The sequence below is a fragment of the Loxodonta africana genome, chromosome 19 (assembly GCF_030014295.1).
Source record: "Loxodonta africana isolate mLoxAfr1 chromosome 19, mLoxAfr1.hap2, whole genome shotgun sequence".
NCBI lineage: Eukaryota > Metazoa > Chordata > Mammalia > Proboscidea > Elephantidae > Loxodonta > Loxodonta africana.
The window spans coordinates 72767033-72794608 of record NC_087360.1 but is presented as its reverse complement, the minus strand read 5'-3'; the positions used below and the strand labels follow the sequence as shown (position 1 = coordinate 72794608).

Below are 27576 nucleotides of genomic sequence, written 5' to 3'. Positions count from 1 at the left end.
ATGAACTACCCCAGACATTTTTTAAATGTTTCCATGCTTAGCTGTGGGGCCAAATTACTTTATTTTCAATCCATCATTGGTGATAAGCCATATAAATGAGGTCACTCCCAAGATGCATCTTAGGAAATATTTAAGCCTTGCATCAAATCATCCATTTCACACATTTTAAACTACTTAGCGAGCAGGCCGTCTGGACAGCCAGCAATGGCTGAGGAATTCCTGGGTCATAAAAGTATTACTGTAGCATTTCAGCCCAAAGTGTATCATGGTTAAATTCTTGAATACTTCTTTTTTTTTCTTTTTGAAATACCAGTTTGAAACTTAACTAGTTTCCCTGTTCAGAAGAGCATCGTAGCTTTGCAAAGTTGACCTGTAGGAGAGACCAGTGGTGTGCGCTGCCTCAGAGTACAGTTCGAGAAGCCGCCTCCTTTGACTAGCATAAGTCTGTGCTCCTAGATCTTTCTTTAAAAGAAAAGCCTCAGAGAAACTGGATTTTGATATTTTTTGGACTCAGCAGCATGTTCTGATTGGACTTCAGTTTTCTCTTATACATAGAATAACGTCTCTCAGGTTGGTTGTGATTGTTTTCACCTTATACATAGAATAACGTCTCTCAGGTTGGTTGTGATTGTTTTCACCTTATACATAGAATAACGTCTCTCAGGTTGGTTGTGATAATTTTCTCTTATACATAGAATAACGTCTCTCAGGTTGGTTGTGACAGTTTTCTCTTATACATAGAATAACGTCTCTCAGGTTGGTTGTGATAGTTTTCTCTTATACATAGAATAACGTCTCTCAGGTTGGTTGTGATAGTTTTCTCTTATACATAGAATAACGTCTCTCAGGTTGGTTGTGATAGTTTTCTCTTATACATAGAATAACGTCTCCCAGGTTGGTTGTGATAGTTTTCTCTTATACATAGAATAACGTCTCTCAGGTTGGTTGTGATAGTTTTCTCTTACACATAGAATAACGTCTCTCAGGTTGGTTGTGATAGTTTTCTCTTATACATAGAATAACGTCTCCCAGGTTGGTTGTGATAGTTTTCTCTTATACATAGAATAACGTCTCTCAGGTTGGTTGTGATAGTTTTCTCTTACACATAGAATAACGTCTCTCAGGTTGGTTGTGATAGTTTTCTCTTATACATAGAATAACGTCTCTCAGGTTGGTTGTGATAGTTTTCTCTTATACATAGAACAGCGTCTCATGGGTTCGTTGTGAGAAGAAAACAGACTAATGGATGTCAAAGAGCTTGGTGTTGGGTTTTCTTTTTTTTCTTTAATTCTTCAGAATTCACAGTAACAGTCATCAATTTATTCATAGCAGAAAACCCAAGGAATGCCCCTTACCCACATGCTCACATCAGTGTACTCTTCATGGAAAACAATACCCCTTCTGAGAGGCGTAAACCAGTGTTTCAAAGAAAAACGTGGCAGACGTGTATAGTGTGTTTCTAGCACTTGCCTTTGACATGCTTTACAAGTACTTGGGATCCTTGTTTTACTGACTGAGATTCACCTCATTTGCTGGACCAGCCTATGCCAAACACTTTCTCAGCCTGTGGAATTAAGGGCCGGCAAATAGGTTCTCTCCGGGCTGACAGACTTCGTAGGCTTCTGTCTTCTGCCTTGTTGAAATATTTTGAACAACTGATTTTAAATATATATAGTAATGCAGTTACAGAAACTCAGTTTAAAAGCTTTACGAAATAATCCTGACCTACCGCCTCACCCCCATTGTCTTGGACCACATTTTATGCACCCATGTTCTGAGTGCTCCTTCTTACACTTTAGCGTTCTGTTCAATGAAAGATTTATTATAAACAGTCATGTGCCTATTAGCATTCGCAGATCTGGTGAGAAATCTCATAGTTGCTAATCTTTCTTAACCATTCTCTCGTTAGGGCAGGAGGCCAGCAGACCTGCTTTTTTGACAATGGCGTTGATACTGTCTTAAGTATAAACCAAAAAAAAAAAAAAAAACCCACTACCGTCGAGTCGATTCCAACTCATAGCTACCCTTTAGGACAGAGTAGAACTGGCCCATAGAGTTTCCAAGGAGCGCCTGGTGGATTCAAACTGCAGACCTTTTGCAGCCACAGCTCTTAACTACTACACCACCAGGGTTTCCATCTTAAGTATACAGCTTGCTAATGACCAAAGGTTACAGCTATGAGACTGCTAGGTTTTTTGGGTCAGTTTAGATCGCTAACGTGGCATCCTGACACTCACTCTTGTAAGAAGTTTTGTGTATTCATTTCCTTGGAGAGACTGGCTTTTGTCCCAGTTTTGCGTTTTAAGCCAACCGCAGTGACAAGGGCTGGAAACACTGGTGGCGTAGTGGTTAAGAGCTTAGCTGTTAACGAAAAGGTTGGCAATTCCAATCTACCAGGTGCTCCTTGGAAACCCAATGGGGCAGTTCTACTCTGCCCTTCAGTGTCGCTATGAGTTGGATTGACTCGACAGCATCAGGTAGGTACAGGTAATGACAAGGCCAAGGTTACAAGATAGTTATAGTCAATATTAAACTGCAGGGGTTATTAGCTTGCCTTAAATCATGTGGTTATCGGATAATATTATGAACTGTGTGTTATCTACTAGAAATAGCTCAGGTAATTACCTCTTATGCAAGGTTCTTCGCCTTTCTGTAACTGCTGACAAATATTCCATCTTATTTACCTTTGGAGTTAAAATTGACTCCTCCTATAAAATTGACTCGTCCTATAAACATTCCCTGGAACCCTGGTGGTGCAGTGGTTAAAACGCTTACCTGCTAACCTAGCTCAGTGCAAACCCACCAGTTGCTCCACAGCAGAAAAATGTGGCGGTCTGCTTCCATTAAGATTATGGCCTTGGAAACCCTGTGGGGCAGTTCTCTACTGAAGAGTTTTGTACATAAGGTGGTACCCTATAATGAAAAATAGATAACCACGGGGTTATCTTCACAGCGAAGCTTCATTGTAAAACAGCCCTTGAAATGCCTAAGGTATGAAGGCAGCTTATCTGATAGTAGATTTTAACTTGGTTACCGTTTCTATTCTGTTAAAAGGGACGCAAGGCATTTTTCAAAGGAAACTGCACAGATTCCAAGAAAATATCTTTAAGAATTGGAATAATTTTTATTTGTCAGGTTTTACTTGGAAAATCATTCCTTTTCCTTTCTTGCTCTTCTCCTTTGCCTTGTTTTCATTTTGCTGTGCTTTTATTGGGGAGCTTGTAGCACCATGCTGAAAAGCTCTTGAACCCTTAATGGCCCTTGTGCTCCCTCCCTCTGCAGAGTAGGATACAAGTTGCCCAGCAGATAAGATTGACACATTCCAGCTATGCTGCGCCTGGCCTTCAGTGGGGTGCGAATGACCAGGGAGTCCATGCAGATGGATTACCATACCAGAGTTCCAGCCACTCATTTCAGAAATCATGCTTAGGAGATAAGCCCCCCGGTAATGCAGTAGAAACCCTAGTGGCGTAGTGGTTAAGAGCTACACCTGCTAACCAGAAAGTTGGTAGTTTGAATCCACCAGGCGTTCCTTGGAAACTCTGTGGGACAGTTCTACTATGAATCTGAATCAACTTGATGCCAGTGGGTTTGTTTTTTGCTTTGGTGGTGCAGTGGTTAAGAGCTCGGCCGCTAACCAAAAGGTCTGTAGTTCAGATCCATCAGCCACTCCTTGGGAATCCTGTGGGGTAGTTCTCCTCTGTCCTATAGAGTCACTATGAGTTGGAATCGACTTGATGGCAATGGGTTTTTTGTTTTTTTAATTTATTACGATCATTAATTTATTTTAAAAATGAATACAGAAGATAATCTTTTTGAGCACGAGGGCTGCCATTTTTTAGTTAAGTGGCGTAGGCAATATTTGTGATCTCTCTACACCCATCCCATTTCCTCATGTATAAAATGAGGGTAAGTGGCAACATCAAGGAGTCCCTGAATGCGCTCAGCTGCTAACCAAAAATTTGGCAGTTAGAGTCCACCCAGATGTACCATAGAAGAAAGGCCTGTAAATATACTTCCTGAAAACCCTATGGAGCACAGTTTTACTCTGACACACACGGGGTTGCCATGAGTTGGAATCAACTGGACAGCAATTGGTTTATAAAAGAATTGTTGTAAGGATGAAGCTGAGATACGGTTGTAAACTTCCCAGAGCGAACACCCAGTCTGTTCTAGCTGGTACTGTTATTTAATGTTGGCACCATCTCTCTGTAAGTAGATTAGGTGACATCAGTCAGCAGTCCTTGGAGATCCTGGGGGACAAATGAATGCCACAGAAACCCCAAGAAGTAACTTCTGTATTTCACAATTATAATGCCATCAGCTTGGTGCTACCAGCATACAAAGATAATGTTGGCCTTTATAAAACTGGCCTCCTGGGCCTTTTTTCATTCCTCTCAAAGCTAGAGTGCAAAATAAACCCCTCTTGCACCCCCCACAGACCTCCATGCCTGGTACATTTGGTTGTAAACACTGCTCAACCATGAAAACCCAAACGAAGTCAAGTGGGTATTTGATTTCAGGTTTGATTAATGAAATCCACACCTAAGACTAAGGATTCCAGATTCTTTAAATCTTGAAAACATTCGAGAACCTGAAACACTGTGAGTACAAGTCATTTAAGTAATCGATGTCCCTTAGAGAGGGACATTATAGCCACTCATTTTAAAGCCTCTGGGCTTTTTCTTAGTTATTTATTCCTCCACCCTTTTCCCCATCAACAGAGAAAATTTTTCAGAGCATAGATGCTCTGGTTGTCTTTGTTTATTCCGTAAACAGGCTCTACCACATTAGCTATGCAATCAAAGGCAGCCTTATCAGGCAGGCGAAAATGTTCTCTGTCTTGGTGCATCAAAGTTGTTAGACAAGTTGCAAGAACTGGATCAAGAAGATAAAGCCTTGAAGGGCAGTCTTACAGTGGGTTTGAATTTCTGTGAATTCAATGCTCTTATCCTATGGAAATGTAAGAATTCAGTTTTAAGAAACAACTGGAAAACTTGTGAGTAGAGCCATGACACAAGACAGCAAGCAGATGTGGGAGAGGTTCATTTGAGGAAGAGTAAGTGATGACCATCTGAAAAATGTTAGAAAGAATTGGGCCCTGAAGAGCTGTCTGTCCCAATTTTATCTACCGTTTACTCTGGCGTATTTGAAGAGTGTCTCTTTAAGCTATGTCCTTTATTTCCCGGTGAGGATGTGTTTGTTTACGTATTTCATTTCCAATGAAACTGAATTTTTTGCTTAATTTTAAATTGACATTACCATTTGACAGAGGTAAAAAAAAAAAAAGGTGTTAAAATTCTAAAGAAGAATTTGATCTGAAATACTTATTTTTAAAGTCTGTAAGCTTTTGATCCTTGAAGCTACAACGTACACATTTTAAAAACAGTCATTTGCTTTATGGCTGTAACTATAGCAGAAATTACTCCTTCCGTACAGGAAGTTATAAAAAGAATTAAGTATTAAAGAAAGCTCAAATTTGCTTTCTGTGTAAGAACTCACAACATTTTTAAACAGGCTATCTGAGATTCTTATTCATCAGAGACAACTAAAAACACTTCTTTTTTGAATATGGATTGGAGATAGAATATACTATTTATTTTGCCAACAACTCTAGTTGGTTCCTTGCCTCTGTTTCTATTTCTATGAAAGGAGACATCACTGCCTATTATTTCAAGAAGTTTCCGATATTTTTCCAAATTATACATTTTAATGGGTTCGAAGAAAGTCATTAAACAGTGTCAGTTGTTTGAAAAAAATATTGATCCATCATTGATTTTCCATCTTTGCTAATGTTATTCCTTTGCCTCATAGACGTCTGAATACTTTAAACAAATGTGCGGTGATGAAGCTAGAAATTAGTCCTCATCGGAAGAGAGTAAGTATAAAATGTATAGTAGGATGGGAGGAAAACCAAAAACCAGATTATGTGCTTTGCCATAGGTTTTATTTCTCAAACGCTTACTTGCTTCTTCCTCAATATCTGCATTTTTAATGTTGTAATGAAGTGAAGATTACTAAAGACTGCATAGCCCTGGATAGTTGAAACCCATAGCCGCAGCCAACCAATGAATTATGTTTTACCCATTGTTTTTGATCAGAACAAATGATCTCTTACTTTATCTAATTAACTCAATGCCTACCACATATTAAAGGAACGAGCTTAAGGAGTCCCAGGGGATGGCTTCCTACAGAAAATAAAGCTAAAATTCTTTGAACTAGTCTGTCTTCCCATATGTAGCAGTAACAACTATGTTTCAAAGCTGTAGATATGAAAGCAAAGGCTGACTTGTGGGATATTGAAGAATAATAAGAGATTAGGAGGGAGGAAAGCAATTGAGGAAGGAAGGGGGGAGGGCCAGGAATCCCACACATTCTAGTCAAAACGGGTGGCACACAACTGAATCGCGCACACAACTGAATCGCGCACACAACTGAATCGGCTGCTGTTTTCTCCGATGTATGTAATGCGAGGACCTTTTATGAGGTGTTAGGAGAAGAGGCGGGTGGAGTGCCAGGAGTGTGTGCCACAAATTAGAGTAAACAGGAATTTAAGGTTGGTGGAAGAAGATTTTTCTGACTGTTCAGAGAACAAATTTTAATTATCCCAGAGCCCCTGACCTGCAGCAAGTGGCCTTCTCGGGGAGTTAAATCTTTTAAATAAATGAACTGGAACCTCAGCACCCAGTGAGCTGTGTACAAGAGTCTCCAAGTCAGCTTTTCATGCTCTCTACTCATTGTCCTGTGAAACTGGGGTCATATGATATTTTCCACACCAGTGGGAAAGACATGTATCATACTGAACTTTGCTTTTGATACCCCGCCTAAAAGGCTGAGATGCGGTGGTTCGTGTTAATAGCTTAACCCTGTGTCCTGCACGTGAATCAGGCGTCATCAGCAAAGATGCTACTTAGTTTTCAAATGTTATATGCTGTCAGGACTGGGTTTTTGAGAAGGCTCGTTAAATGGCCTGGAGCAGGTCCGAGGTTGAAACTTCACAGGACAGTTGTGCAGTTAGCAGTAGCCCTGGTGTCTAATGGGGGAGGGGAAGAAAAAGAACAGGTAAGAGGCTGAAAAATATGGAACTGAAACGAAGTGACGGCTTTCCTTGTTCAGTATCTCCATTAATCTGCTAAGAAATCTTGTAAACTTTTACGGTAGTTAGAGTTTTAAGTTAGCACTCTTCCTGGTGTTTGAAAACTACCCTTTTAATTGCAAAAGGGACTATAAACACCATCAAGACAGCAAAATTGGAGGCAGTCCAGAGGGAGTCTTACCCGTCGCTGACTCCAGTTCAAAATAGTTTGCATGCCTGGAATTTTCACTCATCTCAGAGGCTTCCTCTGTGAGCAATTAAAGAGTATTCTATGGATCCCAGTGTTGCCATAAAATAACGCTTATTTAGCTTGCAACACACGGTCAGGCGTTTTCCTGTTAGATTCCTCAAATAATCTTCGTTATTAAAAAAATAATGAAGAAGTCAGGGGAGTATCAGCATGGGGGTGTGTTTGGAGCCGTCTCCTGGCCGTCTGGCCTGGTGCACGTGTCTTCCTCCTGCTGTCTGCTGGCCTCAGTGTCTGAATGGCTCCATTCTGTCTTTGCAGAGTGAGGATTCCGATGAGGACGAGCCTTGTGCAATAAGCGGCAAATGGACTTTCCAGAGGGACAGCAAGAGGTGGTCCCGGCTGGAAGAGTTTGATGTCTTTTCTTCAAAGCAGGCCCCAGGGCCCGGGTCTCCAGACAATTCCCACCTAGAGAGCTCTGCAAGCCACGAGAGCGTGCTGACGGAGCTCAGCGAGCGCCAGGAGGGCTCTTCCATGTACAGCCTCAGCAGTACCGCCAGCCTCCCCACCTGCGCCCCCCAAAGCGCAGACATGACGACACCCCGGACTCACTCCGTCATTCGTGTCTGCCCCTCCAGCCACTTTGTTGGCCGTGATGACTCCTTCTGCAGCCTGCCCTCTCCCAAGGAACTGTCCAGCTTCAGCTTCGGCATGAAAGGCCATGAGAAAAGCGCCAAGTCCAAGACGCGCAGCCTGCTGAAAAGGATGGAGAGCCTGAAGCTCAGGGGCTCCCACCACAGCAAGCACAAAGCGCCTTCGAAGCTGGGGCTGATCATCAGCGGGCCCATTCTCCAAGAGGGTGTGGACGAGGAGAAGCTGAAGCAGCTGAACTGCGTGGAGATCTCCGCCCTCAACGGCAATCACATCAACGTCCCCATGGTACGAAAGAGGAGCGTTTCCAACTCCACACAGACCAGCAGTAGCAGCAGCCAGTCTGAGACCAGCAGCGCTGTCAGCACCCCCAGCCCCGTCACCAGGACCCGGAGCCTCAGTGCCTACAATAAGCGAGTCGGCATGTACTTAGAGGGCTTTGATCCTTTCAGTCAGTCCACATTTAACAACGTCATGGAACAGAACTTCAAAAACCACGAGAGCTACCCGGAGGACACGGTGTTCTACATCCCAGAGGATCATAAGCCAGGCACGTTCCCCAAGGCCCTCTCCAACGGCCATTTCTCCCCGTCAGGGAGCAGCACCTCTGTGAACTGGCGGACGGGGAGCTTCCACGGCACCGGCCATATCAGCCTAAGAAGGGAAAACAGCAGCGACAGCCCCAAGGAACTGAAGAGACGCAATTCCTCCAGCTCCATGAGCAGCCGTCTGAGTGTCTACGACAACGTGCCAGGCTCCATCCTCTACTCTAGTTCAGGTGACCTGGCCGATCTGGAGAACGAGGACCTCTTCCCCGAGCTGGATGACATCCTCTACCACGTGAAGGGCATGCAGAGGATAGTCAACCAGTGGTCCGAGAAGTTTTCAGATGAGGGAGATTCCGACTCCGCCCTGGACTCGGTCTCTCCTTGCCCGTCCTCTCCAAAACAGATCCACCTGGACGTGGACAACGACCGCACCACACCCAGTGACCTGGACAGCACAGGCAACTCCCTGAACGAGCCTGAGGAGCCCTCCGACATCCCCGAAAGGAGAGACTCTGGGGTCGGGGCTTCCCTGACAAGGTCCAACAGGTAAGAGCTTTTCCTCTCCCTCCAGATTGGGAAGGGGAGCCAGAAGGGGACAGCTTCCACTTGGTCTATAGGAGTAAATGGGATTAAGCATGGCCTTTATAACTGTTTAAGTTCCTAAGGAAGGTGTCAGGCCAGGAAATCCTAACACTCAAAAAGGACGGAATGGAAGCTGAGCCCTCCCATTGGTAGAGTAAGATGTCAGCGAGCTCCCCGTTGCTAGTTTTGCGTCTGCTGCTTAAGAAGCCTTTGTACTCACGTGCGTTCCCCTGCGCTTCTCTCACAGGCACAGACTGAGGTGGCACAGTTTCCAGAGCTCTCACCGGCCAAGCCTAAACTCTGTCTCGCTGCAGATTAACTGCCAGTCTGTGGTCCAGATGAACCTGCTGCAGAAATACTCGCTCTTAAAGTTGACAGCCCTGCTGGAGAAGTATACACCTTCCAACAAGCACGGTTTCAGCTGGTAAGAGTTTAAACTGCTGGATGTGCTGTGATTGAAATTAATGTTTCGGTCCGCTCCTTGAGGCTGTCTCAACACTGAGCGTGTATCCGTTCTCTCCTTTATTACCACCGTGCATCTGTCCGTTTGTTATACTCTGGTGGCTCGCGTGTTGCTGTGATGCGGAAGCTATGCCACTGTTATTTCAAATACCAGCAAGGTCACCCATTGTGAAGAGGTTTCAGAGGAGCTTCCAGACTAAGACTAGGAAGAAGGACCTGGTGGTCTGCTTCTGGGAAAAGAAAAAATTAGCCAGTGGAAACCTCATGAACGTTGTGTGATAACAGCGCCTCATGTTGGAAGGCACTCAGAGTACTCCTTGGGGAGAGCTGCCTCCTCAAAGTGGATTAGACCTTTTGCTGATGTGGCACGCCTCAAAATGAGAAGAAACAGCTGCGAAGATCTGTTAATAATCAGAATATGGAATCTACAAAGTATGAATCTAGGAAAATTGCAAGTCCTCAAAAATGAAATGGAATGCATAAAGATCAATATCCTAGGCATCAGTGAGCGGAAATGGACTGGTATTTGTCATTTTGAATTATATAATCATATGGTCTACCATGCTGGAAATGAGAGCTTGAAGAGGAGTGGCGTTGCATTCATCGTCAAAAAGAACATTTCAAGATCTGTCCTGAAGAGCAATGCTGTCAATAATAAGATAATATCCATATGCCTATAAGGAAGAACAGTTAATACTACTATTATTCAAATATATGTACCAACCACTAACGCCAAAGATGAAGAAATTCAAGATTTTTACCAGCTTTTGCAGTCTAGAAATTGATCAAACATGCAATCCAAATGCACTGAAAATTACTGGTGGTTGACATGAGAAAGTTGGAAACAAAGAACAGGGACTGGTAGTTGGAAAATATGGCCTTGGAGATAGAAACGACGCAGGAGATTGCAAGATAGAATTTTGCAAGATCAACAACTTCTTCATTGCAAATACCGTTTTTTAACAACATAAACAGAGACTGTACACAGGGACCTCTCCAGATGGAACACACAGGAATCATCACATCAACTACACCTGTGGAAGCAGACAGTGGAGAAGCTCGGTATCATCAGTCGGAACAAGGCCAGGGGCCGACTGTGGAATGGACCATCAATTGCTCTTATGCAAGTTCAAGTTAAGCTGAAAAAAATCAAAACAAGTCCATAAGAGCCAAAGTACAACCTTGAGTATATCCTGCCTGAATTTAGAGACCATCTCAGGAATAGATTTGACACATTGAACACTAATGACCAAAGACCATATAAATTGTAGGATAACATCAAGGACATCATGCATAAAGAAAGCAAAAGGTCATTAAAAAGAAAAGACCAAAACAGAAGTCAGAAGAGATTTCTGAAACTTGCTCTTGAACGTAGAGTAGCTAAAGCAAATGGAAGAAATGACGTAAAAAGAACTGACTAAAGATTTCACATGGCTCAAGAAGACAAAGTATTATAATAAAATGTGCAAAGACCTGAAGCTAGAAAACCGAAAGGGGAAGAACTTTCTCGACATTTCTCAAGCAGAAAGAACTGAAGAGAAAATTCAAGCCTCAAGTTGCAATATTGAAAGACTCTATGGGAAAAATATTGAATGACAGAGGAAGCATTAAAAGCAGATGGAAGGAATATACACAGTCGCTGTACCAAAAAGAACTGGTCAGTGTTCAACCATTTCAGGAGGTGGTGTATGTGCAAAAACGGATAATATTGAAGGGAGAAGTCCAAGCTTCACTGAAGGCATTGCTGGAAAATGAGGCTCCAGGAATTGAGGGAATACCAATGAAGATGTTTAAACAAATAAATGCAGTGCTCACTCGTCTATGCCAAGAAATTTGGAAGACAGCTACCTGGCCAACTGACTGGAAGAGATCCATACTTGAGCCCATTCCAAAGAAAGGTGATCCAGCAGAATGCGGAAATTATTGAACAATTTCATTAATATTACATGCAAGTAAAATTTTGCTGAAGAGATCTTAAGAACTGTTGCAGCAGTATCAACAGGGAACTGCCAGAAATTCAAGCCAGGTTCAGAAGAGGATGTGGAACAAGGGATATCATGGCTGATGTCAAATGGATCTTGTCTGAAATCAGAGAATACCAGAAAGTTGTTTATCTGTCTTTTTATTGACTATGCAAAAGCATTCGACTGTGTGGATCATAGTAAATTATGGATAACATTGGGAAGAATGGGAATTCCAGAACATTTAATTGTGCTCATGTGGAACCTGTACATAGACCAAGAGGCAGTTGTTCAAATAGAACAAGGGGATACTGTGTGGTTTAAAATCAGGAAAGGTGTGCATCAGGGTTGTATCATTTCACCGTATTTATTCAGTCTGTGTGCTAAGCAAATAATCAGAGAAGCTGTACTATATGAAGAAGAACCTGGTGTCAAGATTGAAGAAAGATTCATTAACAACCTATGATAAGCAAAGGACACAACCTTGCTTGTTGAAGGTGAGGAGGACTTGAAGCACTTACTGATGATGATCAAAAACTACAGCCTTCAGTATGGATTACACCTCAACATAAAACAAAAGTCCTCACAACTGGACCAATAAGTAACATCATGATACACAGAGAAAATACTGAAATAGTTAAGGATTTCATTTTACTTTTATCCACTATCAGTACTGATGGAAGCAGCAGTCAAGAAATCAGATGACATACTGCGTTGGACAAATCTGCTGCAAAAGACCTCTTTAAAGTGTTACAAAGCAAAGGTGTCACTTTGAGGACTAAAGTGGACCTGACTCAGGCCATGGTATTTTCAGTCACTTCATATGCATGGAAAAGCTGAACAATGAATAAGGAAGACTCAAGAAGAATTGATGGCTTTGAATTATGGCATTGGCGAAGAATATTGAATATACCATGGACTGCCAGAATAACGCACAAACCTGTCTTGGAAGAAGTACAGCCAGAATGCTTCTTAGAAGTGAGGCTGGTGAGACTACATCTCACATACTTTGGACATGTTATCAGAGGGGACCAGTCCCTGGAGAAGGACATCATGCTTGGTAAAGTAGACGGTCAGTGAAAAAAAGTAAGATCCTCATCGAGATGGAGTGACACGGTGATTTCAACGATCGGCTCAAACATAAGAGCAAGTGGGAGGATGCCAGGACGGGGCAGTGTTTCGTTCCGTGTTACATGGGTCACTATGAGTTGGAACTGACTAGACGATGGTACCTAAAAACAAATCATTTATTAATATCTTGAGTCTGTCATTTGAATGCACCCAGTCTGCATTCTTGAGGCCGTGTTTTTCTGTTTAAGCCAGTATAGCTTTAGGGAATTGTCAGCAGGGTTAGTTGGCTGAGTTTTTCAGCTCTCTGAGTGACAAATGGCCCTTTAGTGGGGTTAGAATGCATTACTTTTCCATCCCTAGCAATAGAATAGCCCACTATAGGGAGAGGTATGTACGATGTCAGATAATATTTATGGAAGGAAGGAAAGAACAACATTGTTTAGATAGTAAGATGTTATGAGACCACCTTTGAAATGCTGGACATACAGCCCCTAGCCTCATGACTCCATTCATGTATGTTTTTGTAAATCTTTTTTTATGTGAATATTTCCAGCACCTATCAAAAATCTACCTGCGCTGGAGTTGAGATTTTTTTTTTTTTTTCAGCAAAGGCTCTCAAACAGTGAGTAATAAATGTAAGAACTTCATTACTCAAAGATACCATAGACTAAAATATAAATAAGGATGAAATGGATTGTATTAATTGTTCATAATTACTTTTGGAAATCATGATACAGCCTTTAGTTTGTATAACGTAAGGTGTCGACTGCTAGGCTGCGTGGGCCACGGATAAGACCGAACATGTACAGATCTTAATTTTTCTAATATCAGTGTAAAGTAAAGAAATGTCTCCAGATTGACACCTCAGTAAATTTTCCAGTGTCGGTGGGATATCCTGAAATCTTTTCACTAACCTGTTAGTGACACAGCTGGACAACTGCTGCTTTTTATAAAAACGGAGATGCAGCCCACTTTGTCAGCCGCATCCCCAGCAAACCAAGGTTGCTCGAGAGAGTAGGCAAAGCAACGACGTAGCTGTTCTTTTCTTTCTCCAGCTCCTCCTTTCCTCAGGACTCCTGGTGACTTTCACTTCAGCATCAAAGCACCTCCTGTTCAAAGACAGTTATTATATGAGCCTTGCTAAATACAGAAGTTGTTTGTTCTGAATGACAGAAATAAGTATTGACCAGTTTGTCCCCACATGCTTCAGATTCTCAGTGGAGATGGTAATGCGTTCTGTCCACATTCCGCTGAGGGGCTTTTCTCCCTGACAAAGCGAGTATTATGCACACTTATAGCTGTGATCCCATATACTGAACAGTATGGAAATACAAATTTGACTCTGCTCTTCAGCGTTACCTTTCCTGGAGCTATAAACAGTAATGTGTTGTGGCTGTTGGTAAGCACTCCAGAGTCCTAGTGGTCTGTCTTCTCCAGGGTTCCTCTGTGCTTCAGAGTCATATTTTCCCTGCCGGCTATTTAAAACTGCATATTTTAGATTCTCGTTTTGGAGCCGCCCCTCCCCCCTTCCCACTAAACCCTCAAGAATCTGAAAGTCCATAATACATCTTAAGTTCTGGTCAGCTTTTCCAGGGAGTCAAAACCCAACGTAAAAGCCTCGCATTGTGGGATCCATGGCGTAGGGAAAAATTCTACACAAAGTCCTTTTCCTGTTTGGCCTTGCCCTTCTTTGTCTCGTTCAGATAGGTCATTTGTAGAGCTGAGATTTCTGCCTGACAGCTTTAAATGCATGACATGGGTTTCCTGCTGTTGCCTATATGGCTGGGGGTGGACCTGGTTTCAGGACTCCAGAGAACTGGCGTGGTTTCACAAAACCCCCATTGTTCCCTCTTCTGTCTTCCCTCAGAAACCTAAAGATGTTATATTCTCTGGGGTGATCAGCAGGAGAATTTATTTTGACTTCGGATCATTCAGCTTGACCCCCACTGTTGAGCTCTGGAGTTTGGTTCTCATTATATTAGACTCTCGTCCTGTTATTGGCTGTTTTCTCATCCAGTATCACCTGATCCTTTTTATACTAGATGCTTTGAATTTCTTCAGGAACTTAAAAATGATTCTTGTCCTTTTTCATGACAAATGGGAACTCATTTATCAGACTTTATCATGAAGCAACTAATTAGGGTATTGCGTGCTCTTTTCTGCTTGTTTCTCCCTCTACCGCCATTTTGTAAGGAAGCCCAAGGGCTCTCTTAAGAATATAGTCCCCAGTTTTCAGGGTTAACAGTGGAAAGAAAATCCCCAACTGAGAGAAGGTGACTGGGCCTCACAGCCCCAACTCTAGACCAGCATTGCCCAATAGAACTGCCTGTGATGGTAGAAAGGTCCTATATTTGTGCAGTGCAATATGGTAGTTACTAGCCACAGATGGCTAGTAACTTTTTTTTTTTTTTAAGCCACAGATGGCTAGTAAGCACTTGAAATGTGGCTGGTGCAACTGAGCAATTAAATTTGTAATTTTTTTAAAAAATTGCTTTCCTGTGGTGAACATATATATAACAAAACAATTACCAGTTCAGCATTTTTTACATGTACAGTTCAGTGGCACTGATTACGTTCATCATTTTTGCAATCGTCATTATTACCCATTTCTGATTTGAAATTTTATTTAATATGGATTTAAATAGTCACCGTATCAGTGTGTATCTAGAGTTTGTAGGCTTTACCTACAGAGATGGACAAGTGTACACAGACAAGTGAACGTATTTCTCCCCCTCCCCATTCTTTTAAATAGGGCTGTGCCCAAGTTCATGAAAAGGATCAAGGTTCCAGACTACAAGGACCGGAGTGTGTTCGGTGTCCCTCTAACGGTCAACGTGCAGCGCACAGGACAGCCCCTGCCACAGAGTATTCAGCAAGCCATGCGCTACCTCCGTAACCATTGTTTGGACCAGGTGCGTGCACACACCTGCCTGCCTGCGGGTGCTGCTGAGTTGTGGGAGCTCAGGTGTCTGCTGCTTTATCTGATTGCATAGCGACAGTGCTGCTTCCGTCCTAACACTCCATGTTTTTCTTCCAAACAGGTTGGGCTCTTCAGAAAATCAGGGGTCAAATCCCGGATTCAGGCTCTTCGCCAGATGAATGAAAGCGCCATGGATTGTGTCAGCTATGAAGGACAGTCTGCATATGACGTGGCAGACATGTTGAAGCAGTATTTTCGAGACCTTCCTGAGCCACTAATGACCAACAAACTCTCGGAAACCTTCCTGCAGATCTACCAGTGTAAGAGTTCTTTGATTTTGGAATTGGTGGCTTTGGGGAAAAGTGGGACCAACTGAAGCTGGTAGCTTCCTGCGATGGCATTCTTTTTTCTCATCTTGGTGACCGCTTGGAAACATACATCATCGATTTCTTCTTTGGAACCTCCTTGCTTGTGGAATAGCTTTCTTCATCCTTACTGAATAATGCAAAAATAAATTTCCCTCATCAGCCTCTACTTAAGCAGTTGTACATGCTTATATTCATTCGGATCCAGGAGCTAGTTCTTTGATTCACTTTTAGAACAGTGTTACCTAAGGTGTTTTAAAAAAACAGGTACCCAGATCTGCCTCCCTCCACCTTGTCTGTGGAACTTCCAGTTACTGCTCAGCTCTCTCCCAGGGCTGCTGCGTTTAAACCTGACAGGTGTCTCTGTCATTTATGTTGCTATAAAATGAATAAGTAATCTTTTTCTGTTACTCATCTCAGCGTCTCCCAGAAATACTTGGGAAAACAATACCCATGCCCATCTCACTTTTAAATAAAGCTTAAAGCAAACAGTTGTCTAAAGTAATGGTCCAGATCAGGATTATAACGTTTAGACCCTTGTGATTTTCTTGGCTCTGATTGGTATTACAGCAACGTGCTTTTTAAAAGCAGCTTCTCTCAGAGCTCGGATGGTCTTTAGAACTGGCGTGTGGGACTTTATTTTATGAGAAATGGAGCTGCTCTGGATTATTTCATTATTTGTTTCATCCTTTCACATTTTATGAAAACACAGGTCAAATTTTCCCCACCAAGGTATTTGTTATGTATTGTAACCATGGAACTGTTTAATCAGTTTGTCCAATGGACTGCTTTTGAGTGACTGGATTTTTTCCACCACATGCTTTTTGAAAATTTGCCTAGGAAAGGAGCCCTGAAGGCTAGGTTCAGGCTTTCCTATATATGTATTACTTTATGGGGTCATTTCTCAAGAATGTCTTTTTATGATAGCCTCTCAGTATGCCTTCTAAAATTTAAGAAATTAGTAGTTAAATGTGCCCGTTATTTAAATCGACTGAATATTTTAGCAACTTAACTTTTCCCATCTCAGTAATGAGCAGATCAGTTAAAAGTATCAAAGTCCCCAGAAACCGGACATGTTCTCGTCAAGGCTAAGAGATCTCTCAGTTCTTACCCTCTTGTACAGATCTTAGATAAGACTTTCTCTTGAAGCCAAACAAACAAGTTTATAATGTTTTCAATAGCTGAGAATGGTAAACCGGGGATATTCAAAAAAGTGCGTAGAAGAGAAAAAAACTGCTGTAAATAAAAGAGCAGGCAAGAACTGAACTCTGAGGTAGCTTTAGGAGTCTCTTGGCATTGGAGGTGTTTAAAATCCTTCACTCCTCACACAGCAGGAAATACCTGAGGGTAGTAACGTTGGTGGCGATCCATAACTTCCTTTGTATTAACTTCTAGTACACTTTCTGCGAGTGCTCGTTCAGTGCTGGGCTGAGGTTTTGAAGCAGATATTTGCTTTGGGACTCTTTCTTGTGATGTTGGTGGAAAATCACTGAGTTGATGGGGAAATGCTGGTCTTGTGCAGATGTACCCAAGGACCAGCGCCTCCAGGCCATCAAGGCTGCCATTATGCTCCTACCGGACGAGAACCGGGAGGTTCTACAGACGCTGCTTTATTTCTTGAGCGATGTCACAGCTGCTGTAAAAGAAAACCAGATGACGCCGACCAACCTCGCTGTGTGCTTAGCGCCTTCCCTCTTCCACCTCAACACCCTGAAGAGAGAGAATTCTTCGCCAAGGTATGGGTCAGATGAGGTGTGCACGATGTCCAGCTGACAGGAGGCGGTCTGCGTTTCCCTCTAGGGCTAGCACCATATTCTTGTAGGATTATTACCACTCTTCCTGAATGAGTTAGACTGCCTTCGTTCCCAGCATACCACCCCCTCTGGACTTCTCTCTCCTTCTCTCTCAGCCCTGGAGGTGTGACTCCAGACAATCTAGTTAACAGCCCACTTGTGAGAGACATTTGGAGTCACACTTTGGAATGGCAAATGTTGACTCTTGTGCCCTTCGGTACCCACTGAGGCAGGTCTAATATTGTCATCATACTTTCTGCCACAAAGCATTTTGCAGCTTACTGACCTAGGAAACTAGAATGGAGAATAAGATTCCTGTCACTTTGGCCTCCATATGGTCAAGCCAGTCAAGCCGATCTTCTGGGTCGGTGCTGGCAGTGGAAAGGAAATACAGCCAGGTCTAAAAGAACTAAGGGTAACATTGAGCCTCAAAGCTTCCTATTCAGGACCTGGCCTAACACAATTGCTTGCAAAATTTCTGCCTAAAACACATAAACACAAGATGAAAGTGTGCTGTGGAAGAAGCCATTGTTATCTGAAAAATAACGAAGGCTGATATTTACTAAGCACTTGTGCTGTCCAGAAACCCTGGTGGTGTAGTGGTTAAGAGCTAGGGCTGCTAACTAAAAGGTTGGCAGTTTGAATCTACCAGGCGCTCCTTGGAAACCCTACGGGGCAGTTCTACTCTGTCTTGTAGGGTCACTATGAGTCAGAATCGGCTCGGCAGCAACAAGTTGGGTTTTGTTTTTACCTGGGTGTGGGGGCAGTGGTGATGGACTGGTAGAATTCTCTTCCTCCATGAGAGAGACCCAGGTTCTATTCCCGGCCAGTGCCCAACATGCACAGCCATTTTGTCAATGGAGACTTGTGTGTTGCTACGATGCTGACAGGCTTCAGCGGAGCTTCCAGACTAAGAGGGACTAGGGAGACAGGCCTGGTGATCGATTTCCGAAAAAAAAAATCTGCCAGTGAAAGCCCCGTGGATCACAGCTGTCTCATCTGCAGGGCCAGGCAGCATTTCCTCCCGTTTTGCATGGGGGTGCCATGAGTCAAGAGTCAACTCAGCAACAGCTAACAATGCTCCGGGGTTTGCATGAAAAAGGGGTCACTAACTGGACTTAACCCCTGCGTGCTGAATCTGTCTAGCTGCCCAGAGGAACTTGAAAGTATTCCTTAGAGGCTTGAGGCCTAGGTGGGCTAGTGGAAGTTAGCTTTGCTTCTGAAAGCCACACAATGCTTAAATATCCTTTTAACTGGATCTGAAAGTTTACTGGGACATTCCAGCTTGAATGGGATAGAGAGCTAGAATGAGTGGAAGAGAGAGGTCAGATAAGATTAAGGCAAAACCCCTAGGATACAATAGAGTTATCCTCACCTTTGGGAAGAGCTCCTGTTTACTTAAACGGGAAAGAATTGTCACAGTATTTACCCCAACTTCCAGTGACCCCCACCCACACGCTCCCCAGAATCCACCTTCCTTCCTCCCTACCCCAAATACATAGACCTCGAAAGCTGTCCTATTTAAAATACAAACCTGTTTAATGGTTTTAAATAGCCTAGATTTCATTGAGAACTGTCTCCTTAACGTTTGTGTGTGTGTGAGTGCTTCATAAAACCCCGAGAAACTCTGGTGACCAAAGTAAAGCTGTCTTGAACCGTTTAACACATAGGCTCCAGTGAAATGTTTATTTCTGAAAGACACACTGATTGAAAATATATAGCTATTTCAATCTTTCCCCCTACCCCTTATCCTTCTGCCTAGGGTAATGCAAAGAAAACAAAGTTCGGGCAAACCAGATCAGAAAGATTTGAACGAGAACCTAGCTGCCACTCACGGGCTGGCCCATATGATTGCAGAATGCAAGAAGCTTTTCCAGGTGAGGAGTGGGGAGGCTTGGCCCCTTTGTTAAGAGGGTAATGTGAACAGAGACAACATCTCAGGCTCCATAGCTGCTTGCCTGTTAGAAAAAGATCTTTTCCGCAGCTGGAGATGACACACATAACCAGAAAGTGTCATCTTTCTATAAATTGGAGTCCTGGTGATGAAGTGGTTAAGAGCTCAGTCTGCCAACCAAAAAGGTTGGCAGTTCGAATCCACCAGCCTCTCCTTGAACTAACTAGAATGTAATGTGTTTAACGTTCATACCCCTTGACTTAAAAAACAACAAGGTAACAGAAACTAAAATTCTGTGTCAGAGAAACCTTCCCAGATCAACGTGAGCCCTATTTTAGTTACTTAGGCTCCCGGTGAAACTTCTCAAAGGGGAATCATACCTTACCCGAGAATAACTCTGTAGACACCTTTATGAAGGCAGCCTATTTCTGTCTTCATGATGCCACATGAGGCTGGTAGGGACAGCCGCCATCTGTTGGAAACGGAAGGGCTGGACAGTCTGCGTTGCCTTCAGAATCCAGTCCGTTGTTTCTGTCCTGCTACTTCTGCAGCTGGGCAGTGCGCATGGGTACAGGTGGGCTGAGCTCCTTTCTTGTCTCCTGTTCCTCACAGGTACCTGAGGAGATGAGCCGATGTCGGAATTCCTATACCGAACAAGAACTGAAGCCCCTCACTCTGGAAGCATTGGGACGCCTAAGCAATGCCGAGTCTACGGACTACCAGCACTTCCTCCAGGACTGTGTAGACAGCCTGTTTAAAGAGGTCAAAGAGAAGTTCAAAGGCTGGGTCAGCTACTCTACTTCTGAGCAAGCCGAGCTGTCTTACAAGAAGGTACGTCTCCTCCCTGCTCTTAGCCAGTGGTGTTCCAGTGGTCAGCACTTGGCTTCTTCGGAGACAAGGCCCTTGTGCCAACACTGTGAAGGACGCTAGAATTCTCTGGACTGTTTTACTAATAGTATGGGGCTTTGGGACATTTTTTGACAACTTAAACTTTTCCATAACTTGGTCAGAATCCCCCTATACTCTTCCCTAGTCTCAGTCGAAAACCCTTGGCCCTTTAATGAGGGAGGATGGACTTGTGGAAAATTAACTGGTTAGGACTGAAAGCCCTTGATGACAGGGATAGCATCTTGTATGGAGGTATTTGCGGGTCCTGTCTCCGCCTCCTTGAGTGTAAATAAAAATGAGAGCAGACTATTTGGTCATGCAGACTCTGGGGAGCTAATAAAGGGAAATGACCTCCCTTTTTTACACTGACTGTGATGTGGGTCCCAGAGAAACAAATGTAACAGTTTTAACCAGAGGTAACACCAGCTGTTCTTTTCACTTTCTTATCTGTTCTTGAGTGTTCCTGGGGACAGCAACCTAGGAAAGCTGTAGATAATTACCAGCCTGCAAACATAGGACTGGGAGTCCCTGGGTGGTCCAAACAGTTAATGTGCTCGGCCGCTAACCAAAAGGTTGAAGGTTCGAGTCCACTCAGAAGCACCTCAGAAGAAATGCTGGACGGTATGCTTTTGGAAAAGCAGACATTAAAAACCCCGTGGGAAAAAAAACCCCATGGAGCACAGCTCTACTCTGACACACACACAGTCACCATGACTCAGAGTCGACTTGACGTCAACTGGTCATAGTTGTAATAACCAGTTCTAAGTAGTAGTAAACATATGACCATATATCCAGCTAACATTTTTACTTTAAAGTTCAGGTGTGTATGAATTTTCTTAGCGTTGAAAAACACATTCTCTTTTCAGGTGAGTGAAGGGCCCCCTCTGAGGCTTTGGAGGTCAACCATCGAAGTCCCTGCCACGCCTGAGGAAATCTTAAACCGTTTACTTAAGGAGCAGCACCTTTGGGATGTAGACCTGTTGGATTCAAAGGTGATTGAAATCCTGGACAGCCAAACAGAAATTTACCAGTACGTCCAGAATAGCATGGCACCCCATCCTGCCCGGGACTACGTTGTCCTGAGGTAAGAGCTCCCAAATTGATCGCTGTGGCAGGAGTGACCATGTATCATAAGCAGGCCTATGTTAGCTGATTCTTACAACGTGATAAAACTATTTCAATAGGATACATGCTTCCAGAAAAATGTCGATCCCTTACAAATACGGGAAAAGTGAGCTTTATTCCAGCAGTTGGTCTCTTCATCCCTGAAGATGGTTTGAACTCTTTTGGCGTGGAGCTAAGAGAGAGAAGCACATTCAGATTTTTGCCCCATTTAGGATAGATTTTCTTGTTAGAAGCAGCTTATCGTCATTTGGACCCCAATCTAGTGGACGAATAAGCCAGGAAATAACATTTGAGTCCCAAGTGAGATGTGGTCAAGACTGATTTATATGCAATTCATAAATTCCCTGAAGACATTATGGGAAGAGGAATTCCAAAAATTTTTGAGGGAATGTAACATCGTTAGAATAAGCCAAGAGCTTTTCACGCAGAGCAGTGCTCACGTGGACATCCATGTTCTGATATATTCATTAAATGTAAGAATTTTTTTCCAGTTACACACTCAGCTGGTTCTCTTTCAAAGAAGTGACTGTGCATATATGCCCACCGCAGAGCATCTCTGTACAGAGTTACTCCCGGGACAGCTATTCAGGAGGGTGCCACTTACCCAGGGCTGGGGCACACTAGATACCCACCGATGCTGGCCCCTCAGCTACCTCCTCTAATCGTGAGACCACGTTTTAAAACCCAGCTTCCAGGCAATCCCATTTTTTTTTTCTCTCTCTCTCTGGTTTTGTCTCTACAGAACTTGGAGGACAAATTTACCCAAGGGAGCGTGTGCCCTTTTACTCACCTCCGTGGATCACGACCGGGCACCCGTGGTGGGTGTGAGAGTTAACGTGCTCCTGTCCAGGTATCTGATGGAACCCTGCGGGTCAGGAAAATCCAAACTCACCTACATGTACAGAGCTGACTTAAGGTATCTTCTGATTCTGATTCCTGGGCATAGGTGAGGGTGGTGAGGACTCACACTTTGCTGCAAAGAATGGCTGACTTGGATACAAGTACATCACTGTGTCTTGGTTACTTCACAAAGAGAGGCACTTGGAAACTAGTGCCTTCGTGTTTCTTGGTCTTTTGGGTGTACCACTTCCTAATTTCTATCCCTCGAAAATGTACTGAAGTAATGAGGGTATGGGGGTTCTGCTAAGAGCTTTAAGGCACAGGAAATGATCAGTTTTATTAATTTAAACTAGCAAGCTGATGTTTTATCCTCAAAGGTGTTTGAATCATATGACATGCACTTTTAATTATTTGGCCTATACCCTTTGCCAGGGAAACCCTAGTGGCGTAGTGGTTAAGTGCTGTGGCTGCTAACCAAAAGAGCAGCGGTTCAAATCCATTAGGCGCTCCCTGGAAACCCTATGGGGCAGTTCTACTGTGTCCCATAGAGTTGCTATGAGTCAGAATTGATTTGACGGCAGTGGGTTTTTTTTTTTAAATACTTTTTGCCAGAGCCCTGGTGGCATAGTGGCTAAGAGCTTGGCTGCTAACCCAAAGGTGGGTAGTTCCAATCTACCCAGCCACTCCTTGGAAACCCTATGGGGCAGTTCTACTCTGTCCTGTAGGGTTGCTATGAGTTGGAATTGACTTGACAGCCAACGGGCTTAGTTTTTTTTTTGTTCTTTATACCCTTTCCCATAGATGAATGTATATTTAGATCAGAAAATTAGTGAAATGAAGCAATACAGACAAAGAAAAGAACCTCTGAAAGCTCCTTTTCCTAAAAAAAAAAAAAATTTAAGGGACTGTCATATTAAATAAATTCTTATTTAAATTTTGACAGCCGCCCTTAAAGTATCCATGTGACCTGCTTTGTTATATATGCCAAAGCTTTCCCTCAGCAGTCTCGCTGTAGGTCTTTGCTAGTTTTGTTGTCCCTCAAGAAATTCTGGTCCCAGAGGTTTAACGGAAATACCAGGAGATTACCTTGCAGTAATATATACAGCAAGAAATTTTGCTGATCGAGAAACAGAAGGGTATCAAGAGCTCCCTTCTGCTTATTTGAGTGCTATCGAACTGAGTCATTCTGCTTTTCCTGTTTCCTCCAGGGGCCATATGCCAGAGTGGTACACAAAATCTTTTGGACATTTGTGTGCAGCTGAAGTTGTAAAGATCCGAGACTCTTTCAGCAGCCAGAACACTGAGACCAAAGACACCAAGTCTAGGTGATTACTGAAGCGGAGCAACTGGGTCCACCTCCCGGGCATTTATTTCTAGAGCCCTTGCCAGTCCTCGGATGTATGGGGTCTCCCTCCAATCCTGAAACAGAAAACTACAAATTGGACTGCAAGAATTAAGACTAAAGCGATTTGATACATTTTTAAAGCTGCTTCCTGTTGGTTTAAGGTCTGTCTCATAGACCTTGACTGGAATATGTAAGACTGTGCAAAAAAAAAGTATTTGTAATCTTATTCAGATTGCTTCTGAGAAGCAAAACTCTTAAATAGGTTATGGAAGGTGACGCAGATGCTTCATCGTCTTGTGGTCTTTGGTGTGTGTGCACCTCTGTCCTTTATTGGCAGTGTGCGGAGGGACACGTGTACCCACTGGAACAGTTGGTACTCTGATGTGTGTCCTCACTGAGATGAGCAAAGAAAGGTTTGCACAGACGAGCGTGTGGATGTGTGTTTGGTGCTGGCTGAGTGGCGTAGACGTGTCAGTTGGAACCCAGTGTCTGGCACACTGAGATGCCTCCCAGAAGGATGTCGGCACGTCAGGTTTAGTTTAACCTGGAATCTCTGACTACCCATAGATCCATCCAGAAAGGAGACCCAACCCACTCTTGTTCATTTACTTTTTTTTTTTCTGAGCAATTAAGCATTTTCCTTCTCCTTCGCCAACCTCTTCTTTACCTTCAAGGTAATTATCGTAGACTTACTCCTACATCCCATTTCAGATGCAGTTAGTTTTTGGACCTGATTACAAATGGTGATGATGGTTTTTAACCAGTATAGGTTACTTCGGGGAAGAACACCCCCCCCCCCCCGCCACCACCACCATCACCACACCCCCTTACCGGCTCCACAATACAGTTTTTTTTTTTAGGCTGAATGTGAAAACTGAACACTCTAACATTTAGTCCTGAATCAAGCATCAAAACTTTATACCTGTTAGAATTATTTGCATTTTCATATTTATAACAGAAACTCTTAAAAACAGGAACCGATGTGAATTTAACCCAACCACAAAAGTTCTCTCTCTCTCTTTTTTGATTTGTTAACAGTATTTCTGAAAGCTGCACACGTTTATTAACTGGGTTTGTCCTTATCAGCAAATAACGTTTTCTGGTTTGAGGACCTATTTTTGCCTAGTATTTCCTGTATTTCTTTTCCTTTGTAATACCCTTGGAATATGTGGTCATGGTAATGGGAAATAGTCATCAGAGTAAAAAAAATAAAAGACAGCGCAGTGTTTTGGAAGGGTGGTCTTTATACAGGTTTTACTGTAATGGTAAAATGACTCGAGAGACAGTATTAATAAATTTATTTTGTGTGGATCATAAGTGAGTAATGTGTGAGTGAGAGCTGTAAGAAGGATTTTTATTTTGTTATAATTTAGTTACCATTGTCAGTGTTATTTCAAAGGTTCTTTGAAGAACTTGCAGGAGAGCAGAGTTGAGTTTTAAAATTTGAGTATTTTGGCTGTCAGTGTTCCACATGAAGATATGCTTGTATATTCAGTTTTAATGGCTTTCAGATTTGTAAGATTGTAGGCTGTATATACCATGCTGTTAAGGAATGTCTGCACAGGTCCCCTGTGCTCTCAAACATAGATAAAGCATGATAAAGATTATTATTTAAAATATACTTGTATTTATACCTCAGATATTCTTTTGGGTTTTGTACCTCAAGGCTTTTTTTTTTTCTATTGTAAATACACTTTACATGAATACAGTTTAAGTGAAAAGAAAATAAAAGGAAGAGGTTTATAACTTGCTCTATATCTGTACAGAATATAACCAGTAAGTGCACTATTAAATGTTTAAAATAAGGGAAAAGTCTGGCCTGCTTTCCTTTATACTGCATCTCACTTCCACCCTTCAAACCACAGATTGCACAGCACATGGTTCTGGTAGCAAACAAAATCCAGATAGAAATTTACCAAAGGAGAAATTGGACTGCAAATCACTGCAAGGCCGATTCTGCTGAGCCACTCACTAACAAACAGGAAAGCCTGGTGACGGTTCAGGAAGCGTGGTGACTCTCTCCAAACAAAAATCCAGCAACGCTGAGAAAGTTACAAGAATAAGCAACAGAAAGATGCTCATAAACAAAGCCAAGGTCACTGATTAATTCCACAAAAGGTCGCTTTCCCACTGTTTGGCTTTCCTGTTGAAGGGATTCCTTACATATTTGACTAGAGAAGAATTCAGATGATGTGAGCATTTTAAAGAACTCTGCTAAACTCTCCAAATGCAGTGTTGCCACAGCTTACTTACGTGACTAACGGCCTAGATTGTAAGCTCCCTGAGGGCAGGACTTATGTACGCATCTTTATGTTTCCCTTCAGCAGTTTGCAGTGTTTTGTACTTGTAGGCACCTAATAAATGTATGATTTGCTAAATGTAATGCCACCTGTCTTAACCTTTGCTTTGGCTCGTCACAGCCCACTTTGAGCTTATAAGGATGGAACATGGTTAAACCTAACGGGATCTTAAAATTTACACTGGTGAAGATGGGACTACAGATACTGGGGTGCTGACTCCAGGTTAGAGTTCCTTGTGGGGGAATTTTAACCGGTCTCGTTTCTCAGATGCAATGTGATGTCCATCTTAGCCAAGGTTTTATTTTGTCAGATGTTTACACTGGGGATTATCAGAAGCGAATACAAAGCCCAACCCAATTATAATTTTTTAAGAAGCCACACATACTCCAAAAGCTTTTTTTTTTTTTTTGACTCTGCCTTCAGACCCATTTTCTGCAGAGCTGTATAAAATAAAGACCAAAACGTCAGCCTGACATGCTGTAGCCATTTAAACAGTTCTGAAATCGTCGGTTACTAATAGATTACCAAACGTTACCGGGATGGGGTCAAAGGTCTCTGGCGCCTTCTCTAGATTTGCATTGCATTTTTCCCACCACCCTTTTGTTTATTCCTTTAGTCCGTTGAGTGCCTATTGTTTACCCCACACTGCTCAGTATGGAAACTCTGGAAGTGTAGTGGTTAAAAGCTATGGCTGCTAACCAAAAGGTCAGCAGTTCGAATCCACCAGGCGCTCCTTGGAAACCCTATGGGGGCAGCTCTGTCCTATAGGGTCGCTATAAGTTGGAATGGAATGGACTCCATGGCAACAGGTTTGGTTTTTGGTTTTTTGGTGCTCAGTACTGAACGTACCGGTATCATCTTGCCCTCACAGAATTCACACTCCAGGCAGGGACTTGATATCACAGCAGAAGTTACAGTGCAGTATAGTGAGACAGGCTGCTGTCCATCCACCCAGGGGGATTACCCGAGATGGTAAGCAAACAAGGGCTCAGGGTAATTGTTACGCTCAAAGGGCCCTGCTTACCAATTTGTAGATGGAGCAACTTGGACAATTCTAACAGAATTAAATGCTTCTTTAAGACATTCTTTTCAAGGCAGATGGAGACAAGTGAGTTTTTGAAAAGTAAAATCTAAAGAAAAATTAAGGAGGATAATGTTAGACCATCAGCCCAAAATTGGTGCTTCCCAACATCACCAGTTAGGGGTGTGTGTGTGTGTTTGTGTGTATGCACACACGTGCACATGCGTACATGTGCATAAGTTTATAGAGGTATGAAGATTTTATTTTCATGTGTCTTTATGTCATTTTTGACTGCTTTATCTACACTTACTTAAACCTCACACTCACCCCACAAAGTATAGGTATTCTATGGTAAGGATATGGCTTACAGAGTTAGTCACAGATTAAGGTCCCTGGACCTTTAAGAACTGGAGCTGAGATTTTCAGCTCAGGTCCACTGCCTGAGACCACCATCCCTTTGCTCATCTTTCCCTAATCAGGAAGGCAAATTTCTTGAAGCAAGAGCCAGTCCACTCTAGCCGGAGCAT

The 27576-nt window shown here is 42.9% G+C and overlaps 1 protein-coding gene across 8 annotated transcripts in view; it reads left to right on the top strand.

Moving 5' to 3' along the window:
• Positions 1-26111, top strand: part of DLC1 (DLC1 Rho GTPase activating protein) — a 428029-nt gene extending 401918 nt beyond the window's left edge. For 6 of the 8 annotated variants that reach the window (XM_064272864.1, XM_010592488.3, XM_023551156.2 and 3 more), the window contains 11 exons: positions 5815-5878; positions 7605-9028; positions 9312-9488; positions 15311-15470; positions 15600-15798; positions 17366-17579; positions 19399-19513; positions 20143-20361; positions 21285-21502; positions 22286-22459; positions 23592-26111. In XM_064272864.1, coding sequence (XP_064128934.1) covers positions 5815-5878; positions 7605-9028; positions 9312-9488; positions 15311-15470; positions 15600-15798; positions 17366-17579; positions 19399-19513; positions 20143-20361; positions 21285-21502; positions 22286-22459; positions 23592-23712 — 3085 coding nt within the window. In that variant the 3' untranslated portion in view covers positions 23713-26111. Of the gene's footprint in view, positions 1-5814; positions 5879-7604; positions 9029-9311; positions 9489-15310; positions 15471-15599; positions 15799-17365; positions 17580-19398; positions 19514-20142; positions 20362-21284; positions 21503-22285; positions 22460-23591 lie in introns of those variants that run through there. The other 2 variants (XR_010318665.1, XR_010318666.1) reach the window with 2 other exon arrangements.
• Positions 26112-27576: the final 1465 nt, after the last annotated feature.